The 13,829-nt window shown below is 36.0% G+C and overlaps 1 protein-coding gene across 1 annotated transcript in view; it reads left to right on the top strand.

Annotated features, from left to right (window-relative positions):
* MIPEP (mitochondrial intermediate peptidase) overlaps positions 1-13,829 on the top strand; it is a gene marked incomplete at its 5' end in the record, with an annotated part of 74,614 nt that overhangs the window by 33,074 nt on the left and 27,711 nt on the right. Inside the window, 2 exons of the mRNA XM_010281399.1 lie at positions 1,549-1,658; positions 8,384-8,458. Of these exons, the coding sequence (XP_010279701.1) occupies positions 1,549-1,658; positions 8,384-8,458 (185 nt within the window). The remainder of the gene's footprint in view (positions 1-1,548; positions 1,659-8,383; positions 8,459-13,829) is intronic.

Consider the following 13,829-nt stretch of genomic DNA (forward strand, 5'->3'; position numbering starts at 1 on the left):
GGAAGCATAAATGGCTCAGGGAACATCAGTGTAGTTCTGCAGGCATTTGTCTTGGGACCTGCCTTGTTTTAGGCTTTTTAAAAATTATTTTCAAACAACAACAACAACAAATACTATGGTGATGAAATGTGATGGCACAAAAGGAGGATTGGTGTATTGTAGAAGAACTGAATGACTGGATACTGCAGTGTTAGAAGTAAAATGCAATTCAGAGCTACACAATGTAGATCTTGCATTTAAAGAGTACAAAGAGATTTTATGTTATCAAATGGATATTTCAGCAGTGGTGGAGGAACAGAAGAACAGTTTTATGTGTTAATCCAGAACTAAAAATAGCTAATGTGTCTGTGAAAGGGGCAAATGTGATTTGAAATTACCTCAGAGGTGTATCTAACAGCAGCAAGTATTAGAGTGATTAAAAAAGATACTGGTGAAATCTCATGCAATGGTTGGGCATGGTTTTGTGTCTCTGGTCTGAAGGTGAATTCAAACAAGCAGGTGCAGAGAGGAGCATCAATGGATAGTCTTTTAGACTTCATCTTGCCTTCAGATAATGATGGCTGAGAGAGAATATAGTTTCTCTCAATTTAAGAACTAAAAGTGTGGGAAATGCTATTTATACTAAAGAGCAGTATCGATCTGAAAACATTGAGCAGGAACAGATTATGAATTCAGATGAAAAATTAGAGAAAGGTTTGTAAAGATCAAAGGAGTGATTTTAAAAAGTAGTCTTCAAGAAGGAATAGTAGGAACAAAAACCGTACTTAATTGAAGACTAGTGTTGAATGTTAACATTGTCTCTAATAGACAGAGATAGAGGTGATGACCCAGTGGGTCCATTACTAAAGCAACATCTTTGTACATCCCTAACTTTAATATAGAAATTAGAAATGCAGCTTTGATTTGGTGATGCATTGTGCTTCTTAATAACTTCCGTTGTGCAAAGTGCTGATAAAGATTAGAGTAAATAAGGTTTATGGGAAGGTGTTTTCTGAAAATGCTAACTACTAAGATATTACCTCATTGCACTTACTTAGAACATGTCTTCAATCTACAAGAGTGTTCCTTGGGTGAATGACTTGGTATTATAAAGCAAGGTTAATATAAAGCATAAGTAAGCTCAGCAAACAGATGGAAGCTAAAAATTGTAACTGTGAATGGGATTAAGGCAGAGTTTTATTTACATTGTAGTTTGATTTAGGTTTAGGACACTTAAATAGATTTTGTGTTTCATGTAGGGCCAGTTTGGCTGTAGTCTGGTTTAGTTTAAAAAGGGTGTGATCCAGAGCTTTATAAGGTGCCTCACCCAGCTGTTCAAATATTTTGTTTTACTTTGTGATTTATAGTAAAATGTGTAGGATTATAATGAAGCTTTTCTGGCAATATGTACAATAATGCTATGGAAATAAAATATTGACTTAATAAATGAAAGAACATTAAAGTTCACCAAAAGTCCAAACTGAAAATTGCAAAACCTTTTTGGAAGAGTTAACTGTTTGTGTTAATGAAAATAGCAAATGCTAACGTCTACAATTATTCTACCTCTAGGAACCAGATGTCCTACTGATTTTGCTGAAGTTCCCTCAATTCTGATGGAGTACTTTGCAAATGACTATCGAGTGGTTAACCAGTTTGCAAGGCATTATAAAACGGGACAGGTAGGGAAAATTACTACGTAAAATATTTAAAAATAGGAATAAATGTATTCAGGAAAAGAATCATATTTTCATGTATTGTTAATAATCTTTAAAGTAGAAATAAACAATGGATAGAAATGATTTTAATATTATAATTTCAATTATTCAGAAAAAATGTTAATATTCTCATAGCAGAAAAGATAAACGTGATCTGTAAAAGAATACCAGATCCTTATATGCAAGGTTCCAGTTACATATTTAAAACTTTCAACCTTTTTTTCCTACAAAGGTTGTGTGGTTTCTACACTACACAAACTTAGTATAGTAGGTGAACAACTTCTGTGCAAATCAAGTTATGTGGAATGTTTTAATTTAATTACAGGTAAATTATGACAAAAATAGTGATTCATCATTGAACTGTCTATAAAATAAAGCTCAGGTACCAAATTGTGGAAATAAGTGGCAATGATCTGCAGTGTTTAAAAATCCCCATTTTTAGCAGTGTGTAGGGTGGTGATTGAAATATTTTGTGATGGAGAGTGTATTGCTTTATTTAGGATTAGATTAGGATTAGTTAGATTCTGGCGGTCATGAATCTCTGCATTAAAACTCTGATACCTTTTTTACATAAAGCTATTTTATGCCAGTCTACTGCAAGATCTACTTTCTATGGGAAATTTAGAAAACAGTGCTCTTTGGAACAAGGTGACTTTTATTGGTCACTTTAACGCATAGCAGCAGAATATGATTTATATTTGTACAGCCACTTCAAAAATACAAACCAGTAAACAATAACCAAAGATCTTTTTCTAGTGCTTTTGATTGAGACAAGTTTTAGTGTACTCAGATGTGGTAGTTGAAGAATAGACTATCCATCAATGCAAAAACAGGAAAGCCTCTTAAATTGTTTAGTGTTACACTTCATTGAAGCTTTTTATCCACTACTAAGCATTCAGTATATTTCAGTATTATGAAAGTGGAATTATGTTTGCCTCCATTGAACGATTATAAAAATATGTTGCTTAACTTCTATTTTGGTAGATACTGTCTGAGAAATTTGCTCTGGGTTTTTTTGTTTTGTTTTGTTTTTACAGAGCAATCATTTCTGCAGAATAGATTGCACTAAGAAAGTCTCCTTAAAACCGGGAAGTTAAAAGTACTTGGTTCAGGAGTGTTCATCATTTATGTGTTTGAGTCCACATACCAAAATACTGCTTTCTAGTGTTCTCTATAAAGTTCATGTAGTGTTTAAACATTGTGCAGTTAATCTGATTGTATATGAGTTCAGAGAATGAGCTTGACTAAAACATCTGAAAAAGATTTGTGGAACATTATTTATGGCTTTGTATTTTCAAAATGGCTTAACAAATCTAAACCATGTTTAGTTGCAGTGCAAAAGCTAAGAACCAGACGCTGTGTCCCATTTGGCATTTCCATAAACTTCTGTTTATTGGTGGTGAAATCTTGCCCTTTCAGAGAGCAATTGAGAGAGGTTTAATGTAGAAATTCAGTCTTGAAGGAGCAAGAATGGATTATGCTGGAGATGAGAAAAAGAGCCTGAAACTGCTGTGTGGCTTTTGAGGGCTTTAGACGGCTTCCTTTTAATTGCTTTTTTTTTAAATTTAGAATGTATTTTTAAGCCATTATCCAACATATATGAATCTGCTTTTCCTTATGTTGGTTCATCTAAGCTAGTTTTAAGAAGGTGATATCAGATTTCTGTATCTGCCATTTAAATACTAGTAGATTGAAGTAATCTTTTCTGTTCTTGAAATTTAGTGATTGTTAGAGCAATTACTTTTATCTGTTTTGTATATGTTACGAAATACTTTGAACAGAAAATCCCAGCGCTTTTACATTCACAACTTCACAAAAATGCTTTTGGGGCTTACATTTTCTGTACTTGTTCCCTAACTAATTTTTTTGGTGTGCAAATAGAAATTTGAATCAGCACTTTCTTCTCCAGTTTTTTAGTTATTTGAAAGAAAAATGAGCCCACTTTACCCCTTTTCAAGGGGAAGTAAGGAAGGTGGGTGAAACAGTTAAAATATGAAATTTATAAAACCATTTCATCCAAATGTTGTTCCATATGAGAGCTTCCATTTAAGTTTCCTTTTATGAATAAAGAGGCCGATCTTTTCTTGGGTGAGGATCTTTCCTGAAACAACTACACCAGCATAGCTCTGCTGGATGTTGACAGGAGGGTTTTTTGCTGACCTAACTTGTTGAGGAGGCAGTGCAGATAATTTGAAAAAGCATTCTTCTTTCGGCATTGCTGCATCTATGCTATAGTTTTTGCATGCAAATTTTAGGTGGTGTCATTTTTAACACTCCTACTGATCATAATTACATCAAAAAAAACTTGGTAGCACAGTCTCAGCTTATGATTGCCCTTGCCATAAAAGCCAGTTGTAGAAGGACTGGTCCTGAGTATCCTCACTTAGTATCATTGCTTATGCTTATGGGAGGAGGAGGGGAAAAGAGGTGTTGTTTTGGTTATTAAAACATATGAACTGTTGAAAACTGTTTTTTAGTAGCATTGCAGAAAAAAGATTTGGTGGGCAGGCTTTCAAAGATGTGAATGTGTTATGCATATAGATGTGGATCATGAGGTCCAAAATATCTTGAAGTTTATTGAAAGGTTGTCTCTGATTTCTTTGCATTTTGGATGGTTGTGTGGTTGAGTACTGAGGAGTGAAAAAGCTTGCAAGCTCTTTTGGCAAAAGGAGTAAGTCTTGTGAATTTAGTTCAAAAAGCTGGCCAGCACAAAAATACTTGTTCCAAGAAAGTAGCAAGCCTAGTTTTCCTTTGATCTTAAAGATAACTCAAAACAGAAAATCCTTGAGGAGGAGAAAAAAGAAATAGAGAAGACCGTGTTAATTAGTTATTAAAGTTGAATTACTCAGGTAAGCTCATGAAGTCAAGCTGTACCAAAATGAGGTCATAACAGTGCTTAAGCAGACGATCTGGTGTGTACCATTTTGTATCCCTGTGTTTGTTTAATTTCATTTGTTAAGTGCACAGATATGTGGTAGGTCTGTCGAGCTAAATCATTTTAAGCTTGTGTGTCTTTGGAGGCTCTCTTGATCAAAGGCCAGTATTTCAGCTGTTCAAATTTGAACTGACTTCGTTTTTTTTCACAGAGATGGAATTACAAAGGCAGTGTTGTATTAGCATGATTACAAGAATTAAGCCCACAGATAGTAAACAGTCGTAATGTGTCGCCGTTACTGCACAGCAGCAAGGAGTTAAGTGTGCTTTGAGACACAGGGAATTCTGTTCTTTTAAGCCACCATGGCAAACATGCTGAAAAATTCATGCCAAGATCTTAAAGTTACTTAATATAGAAGGATTGAAAAGTGGAACCCGAAGTAAAGCATGTAGTGTTTAAATTTTAAAAATGGAACGGTTATTCAATTATCATAGTTTTAGCCAAAGCTTTGTGAAGTCTGTCTTTTAGAACAAAGATGACAGTTTGATTTTGGTTTTTATCGGACAGTTCATCTTTCAGGATGAGTAAAACAATGATGCTGATGCATATTTTTCTTCACTCAGCTGCTTATTAAGGGGCTATATGAGATTGTAATGGAGCAAGGAGAAATAGTTTCTCTTGCCTGAAACAATGCATCTTCCTCAGTACATTCAAGACCTCAGCATATCTGTATGCCTGACATTCACAGAAACAAACTTTGGAAAGGAGTGGTGATCTTTGGAAAATCCTCTGGGGTCTAATTTTAGTTCCCTGAAATCTTAAATTTTAAAATCCCAAACGTGCTTTGGGAAAAATAAGTGGTCTCCTTTTCATCATTCTTTCAATTTAATCTAATTTTGGCAATGTTTTTCTGGTGCCAAATTCTGCTTGGCTTGTGAATTATGATCACAACACAATCTTTGAGCCAGATCAGTAGCACTGATAGATTTAAACAAAAGAACGTTTATGTCTTTTTCTCCTGTGCCTTTTTGTCCATAGGTACTGTCTTAAGAATGATTTGTAATTTCCTGTTGATTTTAATCTGCTCAAACAATAGAGCTTGATCTTCAGGGCAGAGTAGAGGTACTTTGATATTCATACAGCTGCAAAAAAGATAAGATTTTCTTAGAGGCTCTTGATATTACCTACATTTTACTTGGTCTCTAGAAGGTGGTGCTAAGCCATCTCCTGTGCAAAGGATTTTAGTACATTATTAATGATCATTCTGTGTCTCCTCTCAGGAGTTTGATTTAGAAGATAGATGCTTGTAGCAGAACGTAAGGAAGAACTGAATGAATGCAGAGGCTGCCTTTTCAGCAGTCCTCTCTGGCTTGAGGTCAGCTATTTGCAGTACAGTCAAAAGAAGGCAAGACTTTCTTGGGTGGAGAGTCTGTAAGAAATGCTTAGCTCTGAACTGAGAATTAGACCTGCTTCAGTTGTTTCTTGAGCAGGGTTGGATGTGACCAGATCTCCCAGGGAGTGTACAAAGTCTATCTGCATTGCTGAAGAGTGCTTGCTGCTCTGTGCCCCACTGAACTGCAAACTTGGATTTCCCAATTCATTTGAGGATCTGTGGGACTGTGGTTTACCAAAATGCCAATTGGAAAAGTCTTCGTGCCTTTTGTTCTATTTATTTTGTGTACCAGCTGAAAGCCTGTGCACTTAACTTCCTCTTACCGTCATTTAATATGGCTGGAATATAAAATTGAAAATCCATTATGTTGAAAGAGCTGGTTTGACCTTACTGGTAGGGGTGCTCTTGGCTTTAACACTCTTAAATTATAACTGTGTAAAATATACATATTTGCTGTTGCCAAGCTTTTGGATGTTCAGCTTTTTTAACACTGACAAATTACAATTTATGAATTCCCATCCAGTTTTCTCATACTTTACTATATCCAAAATACAAGTGCCTCTAGAAGAAATCAGTTTTGTGTAATTCCATCCACACTACTTCACTAGGAAATAAAAAAATTTGGTGCTTAATAACAAAATCTGTTCAAAATTCTATAGATTTCCTTACACAAGGGGTTCATGCATGACAACTGAAACTGTGTTACTGCAAACCCGCATGTGCTTTAGTTCCAGGGTGAAAAGTATTGAAGTGCATGCTTCACTCTGTCTAAGAAGATGAGATAAGAAATGTTCATAGATCCAGGAGAAAAATTGTCCAACCAAAATACTTTTTATAATTTGTAACTTTTTCTACTTTGCTTCTTGCCTTAATAACTTTCCTACATAATTAAGTAGTTTGAACAATACTAAACCCAGTATGGAACCTCATGGTAGACAGCTACTAAAATCTTTCTTACTATGGATAACTGCCCATTCACTCTTACTCCAGTAGTCCAAAATAATTTGAAACAGAATTTTTGTATTTGGGAAGGTAAATACTGGCCTAACAAGCATATACTGTAGGACACACTTCATGTTCATTCGTTTATTTTTCTGTGTTGAAATTTAACAGCTGTGCACATTTATGACAGGCAAAATAGTGGGTGTTGTTCTATCCCATTCTTGACCCAGCTCACATTTGTCTTGGAGAAGAGGTTACAAGTGTTGGCAAGCTACTGCATAAAACAGCTGTGCAACTTGAGAGCTTTTCTTACCTGCTTTAACTTCCAGATTCCACAGAGTTAATTGATAACATTTTCCTGACTTATGTGTAACTTCTTTGGAGTTGGGTTTTATTCTGTGAACATTAACATTGTTTGTCTTGAAGTTATATCATTTGCACAGAATCTAAACATATGGCTCTGCCATGAGGATCTGTAGACTTTCATGTATTATTTCTTAAACACTTCAACACACTGTAAAAGTGTAGGTATGCTTTTAGAGTTCAGTGTTATCCTAAACATCTGTATTACATTGTATAAATTGTAGTAACTTTCTTAATATTTTAGCAGGAACTCAGTTATTTTAACCATATTTGATATGTTTGGTTAATAAAACTGCTAGCAAAAAAAAATGCTTACTAGGAAAAACATCTATTGAAAAGCTTCAGGAAGCAGTGGAAGAAGTATAAGGTCAAGCATTCATATACAGATATTTTTAAAAATCTGGTGTTAAAAAATCTTTGGATGTACTTGTAGACGTCTGGATAGAAAGTCAAAAAGAGTTTGCTTAATGACTTGAAAAATGTTTCTGACTTTCAGTCTGTGGTGGCATGGATAATTTTATTGCATAGATGTGGAATAAATTCAACTTTGTTAAAAAATTCAAAGGGTAGATATCTACTGTTCAGTTCAGTATGACCAAACATTTTTATGTGGGTTAGGGTAGAAGGCCTGATGCTGTCACAGTTGAAGTTATGAAAACTCCCATTGAGCTTGTGGGGTTATGTGGGCCTCTGTATAAATCTAAGTGAACTATGCTCAAAGAACAACAGGAGAATCTATTATAATATCTGCTTTTGAAGATTAGTCAGGATGACCTGGAAGGACTTTAACTGCCCCATCTGTTCTTTCACTCTAAAGATAGTTGTAATATTTTTAACAGGCATATAAGGGAACATAGGATCAACTTATAGAAGAACAAACGCTGAGACACAGTGATTTTTTGATTGCTATGTAAATTACTGCCAATATCTTAATTGCCCTTTTAATGCTTTGTTTAGCAAATGAGATTTCTTTCCTCAATGCACAGTACCTCAAATATGTTTTTATGATCACCAGGAGTCTTTTTTTTTTTTGTCTTCAGCCTTTTCTAGTAGTAAGCATACTATTTACAAATATACAACAACTCTAAATATGTTCTGACTTTTTTTTTTTTCAAGCCGCTACCAAAAAACATGGTGTCAAGACTATGTGAGTCCAAAAAGGTGTGTGCTGCTGCTGATATGCAGCTCCAGGTATGTTGTTTGCATTTTAGTCTCTACAGTCTATGCAGAACTTACAGAACATATTTTAATTTTTACAATTTTACCAAATTTTTATTTTAATGTAGACACGTTATCTAACTATATGCAAAACAGTGAAAATGAATTAATTTTATATTATGTATTCATGTTTGTTTTTGTGAATGTATTCTATGCCATCTGCTTAAAGCTAAATGTCTAAATTTGTGGGAAAATATCTTGAAAACTGCAGCTTTTGAAAATGGTTGGATTATCAGTATTCCCAAATGTGGTTTAAAATTGAGTTCTTAAATTAACAGAATCATCCAAGGAGAGCTTGCAGTAGAGAAAGTATCGCATACATTCCAGTCATTGAAGTGTAGCAGGACTGAGAGATACAGGCCACCTTAGTAAAATCAAACCAGCTCATTTATTTACTAGAATGTGATCTGAGCTCCTTGTCTTCTGCAGCTCCAGTATGAAAGCGGCAACTTGTTACTGCCATCAGAATTGGTGGCTGAGCTATAAGGCTGTAAGGCTTCTCTCTCACAGCCTTAAGGAGCAGTAATTAAATTCATAGACCTTTATTTTCTGTGGGAAGATGTGATTGGTCAGTCATTCCCATAAACAAACTTTCAGTGTTGCTTTTCTTGAAAGGAAGTAAAGGAAATTAGGGTTCTATCTAAAATGGGTATTTAGTTGTTTTCAGTCTTGCAACAGCAGTTCTCAGATATGAACAGTAGCATTAGAATACAGCCAAGTTGTTTTTTACAGTAAGAGTTTGGCTGCATTTAGTGTGCTACAAGCTTCTGCTGTGTGATTTTTTTGTGATTTCATTTTCTTCTTTGTTTTGCCTTAAGCCAGAAGCATATAATTTTTCTTTTTACACTTGACCTAGTGTTTAGGTGAGGTAATTCTCCTAGTACCTTAATAAAGGGTAGTCATTATTTTCAAGACATGGAAAGAAACAAATTTAAAGGTCAGATCTTTGTAATTCTTCACTTTGAAAAGTGCCCAAATGATTGCAGTCCTGTCTACAAACATGAGTTGCACTGGTTAACTGAAGTTGATTTAAAGGGAAAACTTAGTTAAATATTTGCAGTTTGCTCTGGGCTGTTATTTATAGTGATTTAAAACTAATCAGAATACTGGAGTGTGGACCTGTAAATGTATACGTGTCAGTTACACTAATCAAAACCAGACTTAACACTGTTTTCAGTATATACATGTATTTTTCATTGGTTAAACTTAATGGATTTTTTAATCACTCTTTCAGTGCAGCACTGGCTGTCAGTGGCCAGCGTTGGCTGTGCAGGTGTGAACTACCTGTGGCTATACCTCTGTGACATGAAAATAATTGCACCTTCTCTTCAGGTCTGATTTTGAAATGCACACTCCTTGCTCTGAAAGGTTCTCGTATAGAGATAGCTGAGAATTTAGAAAGAATGTGGGCAAGAATATAATTAATTAATACAGTGAGTTTTTTGGCGGAAAGAAACAAGTCTGGATGGAAATAAAATTTATATTGAGAATGCTTAGTGGTGGACCTCTGTTTGTGAAGTCCACCAACACAGAATGATTTGCCAATGTACAGACTAGTGACCACCAAAGTGATGATCAAGTGCTTTCACATGCACCCATTCTTTTCTGGTGTGCCCATAACAGCTATATATAGATCTGACAGATTTCCTTTCAACTTTTAATACTTATTTGCTGTAATCTGTCAAGGTTTGAGACAAAATTGACAGTGTGTGGGCTAAATGGGCTTGTATACCAAGAACACTTTAAATCACAGATATATTAACAAGTGACATGGCCTCCCTGTCCTGTGATGGGGGAGATGGCATGCTCCAGAAGTAAGTCAAGGAGGGGTCATTGCATCAGTCCCATGGGGTGGACTCTGCAACCCTCTTGGCGCTGTTGGCCCTCAGCTGCTCCTGGGATCTCTGTAGGTTCTGTCCTAGAGTGACTCCAGACCCCATAGCTTTAGAACTGGGGAGAGAACACCCACTTCTGGTGGCCTCATTCCTGTGGGCACCTAATGATTGACTGGTGCTGGCAGTGATGCAGTGATTAAGCAGGCTGCTTGCCCTCAAATTACTCTTGTGTAGCTAATGTTCAACCAGTCTCAACCCATGCCAAATGACTACAATGCCCCACTGAATAATATTATTCATTTCCTACTTTCAGCATCATGTTTTTGGAGATTCCAAATGTAGTACCCACAGAAGTATGCACTAATTTCAAAGAGACAGACTGGCAGAGCTATTCTCTTTATGAATTCAGAAAAAATGTCCCAGAGAAGTAGACTGCATGGAAAATACAAAGTTCATACATTCCTTTATAGAAGCATGTATTGTTACTCATGCAGATTTAAAAATATAATAATTCATTGAAGAAAAACATATATTTCAATCTGCAGATGCCAGAGTATACATGTACTACTAATGTATATACCTGAAAAAACTGTGAATGATGACTCTAATACTTTCCTTCAGACTTTGTAAAGAGTATATTCTATATGGACAACTAGATGATATGTAAGCCATATTTGACCTTTAAAAGAAAGAAAAATGCTTGCAAATCTTCCAGCGGTGGGGAAGGTGCCTAAAGGTTTTTTCTGGTCCGTTCAGAACATAAGTCTATTGGCATGTGAAAATAAGAAATGATACTGGGTTTTCATCATAACTATAATACCTCTGGATTTTCTTCCAGCTCACGTAATCAGTTACTCAAGAGGAAAGATAGGAGAATGCATGCATCTTCTCACGAGGCTTTTGCCATGCAGCTTGAGTCCCAGAGACTTTCAGTCAGTAGTAACTTCACTGGAATATGCATAACTGTTTACATATTAATGCTATTAAGCAGACAAGGAGCTAGAAAGAACTGGAACCAAGTGAAACTAATAAATAGTTTCTATTAGTTAAGTAGTTAACTATATTAACTAATAATGGTTTTTGCACTGTTGGTGCAAAATAGACAGTATGAAGATAATTATTTGATGGCCTTTCCATATTTTTAGGTCTTGTGGGAAATGTGTTTTACTGAACTTAGAAATCATCTTCTAGCTACTGCTTAATATCAAGTGTTAGCAATGCTCCTTGGCCGTATCACCTAAAATCCTGTGGTCCTGGGATGTGTCTCCCTTTCCCATTTCAGAGGCCTGTGTAAGCACACAGAACTGTGGTTTGTGCTTATGGCTATAAAATTAATCCAAGTTTATTTTCTGGAATGGATTTTTTTTTTTTTAAATTGCACTGTCCAGGTGGCCTGGCTCGTAGCTTGCTTCCCACGCTTTACATGTGCCAGGATCGGGGGAGAGCTTGTAGATGGCTTCAGTGACTCATTTCCCTATCACCACATTGTTCTTCAGGCAGTCCATTTCACTGGCCTTCAGCTGACGTTTCCCCACTGACTAGCTGTGAGTTGAGCTTTTGCTCCAGCTCCCTGACCGCAAACTATTTGACTACAAGTTTTACTTTAGAGAAGGTCCACTGCAGTGCAGTCTCTTCCAGCTTGTGAGGAGCACTGAAGAGAAACTGCAAACAGGTCCTAACAAAGCTGGAAGATAGAAGAAAAGAGAATCAAGGCTGGGCTGAAGCAGGATGCTAAAGTCTATTGTCAGATGCTGAAGTTGCTCAGGTTTGGCTTGGGTTTTTTTTGAGAGGAACGGGAAGTTGATGTGAAATGACTCCTACAGAGTCACAAAGGCCTAAAGTGACAGGAGAAAGTGAGTCTTCTAGGATTGCTATATCAGGTAATTTTCAGATCTATTCATGGTACTTACTGTTGGTCATATTCTCAGTCACCCTTGCTACTATAAATGCTGTAGCTTTTTTACCTGGGATTCTAGAGACCAGCTCTGAGGATGAAAAGTACATGGAAAGGCATATCTCTTCAAATAAGTATAAAATATTGTAGGTTTTACAATTGAGTATAGGTTTTTCTTTAGATTTTTAGTTATAATATAATGATAGAATAATATAATATAATGATAGGAAATAAAAAACACACTTGCAAAGTTTGGCTTTAGAAAATAAAGTACTTCTTATTTGCCATTTGGTGCAGTGTCTTCATGGAGTTATCTTCTGAACAGATATTTGCTGCCTACTCTGGGTTTGTAGATGGGTGATGTTAAGTGCTTGCATCTCTTGTTCAGTGTTGCTATCTGGGACACAAAACTTGCAGTGTCATTAATGGCTGATTGTGCAAGTTTAGGTCTTACTGATCTCTTTTCTCCTTATTAGCTCCGTAGGAAGCAAGTAGGCAATTCAGAAGTAGCTCCTGAAAGTCATGGCTTCTTCAGCCCTTTCGTTACAACCCTCAGTTTTTCTTGAAAAAAATAAATTTGCAAATTTATCATTTGTCAACAAACACTCTCAAAGGATTTATCAAGATTCTGTATGTTAGAACACAGCTTATTCAAGTAGAAGGAATATGGTCCTTTAGAAACAGCCACAATTTTGGTGAAATTTTGTGTTGTATCTAGCCCCAATAAAATAAATGCTGAATTCTGATAAATTATTAAAGAATTCAGAATGGTTTTGTACCCAAATTTTATAATAAAGAATCTTTTCACAGGTTGAGGGGGTTGTGTTATTCAGATCACATAAAACATCCATTCTCTATGGATGGAGAATACCTCCAAGAAGCTTTTCTCCATAAAATTTCTGCATTTCGTAGTTATAATTCCTAAAACAGTGTGTTTATCTCCTTGGGAATGGTATTGCAGTGTCCCTGGGAATGTGACTGGCCTGAATCTCTAGCCAAATTATTTGCTTCATCCCTTACACAAAAGCTTTTTGAGGCTCCCTGCTGTCAGTTTTCCTATGAAATGTGCCTACCACAGGATGGCCTGACCTGAACTCTTCAGCTTAAATATCTGGATCCACCAAACTTCTCAAAAATATCTTGCATTGCACAGCAGTGGGTGGCTCTTTTTCTGTCTTCCCTGCACTTCCACAGAATAGGAAATCTTCATATTAAAAGAAATAAATGCTGCAATTTTTTTCAGTGGTGGCACACACTGAGCCTTGGCACTGTCTTCCATCCATGCCTATTTCATGTTTGCTGTTAAAGTGCCAGATACTCTGCTTTGCTGTCTTTGCTTGAAAAGTCTTTTTATTGATGCTGCTTCTCTGATCTTCAAACACCTCAGGAAGTTAGTCGTGCACCTGTGTTCTGCTGTAGTTCACATGCTTCTGCACAAAAATTGCCACTCAAATAACTTTTAGTCATTTTATTAAATCTATTTTAAAATACTCTTTTTGAAAAGGGGACTCACTGGAGGGCTTTAGGGGCAGGTCTTAATTTTATTCAAAAATGCAGGTGATTTAGTACTTCCAGTGTTCTCAGTGACCTAAACACAGATTTAGGTCATGATGGT

This window comes from Phaethon lepturus, unplaced genomic scaffold, assembly GCF_000687285.1.
Source record: "Phaethon lepturus isolate BGI_N335 unplaced genomic scaffold, ASM68728v1 scaffold3012, whole genome shotgun sequence".
NCBI classification, from domain to species: domain Eukaryota; kingdom Metazoa; phylum Chordata; class Aves; order Phaethontiformes; family Phaethontidae; genus Phaethon; species Phaethon lepturus.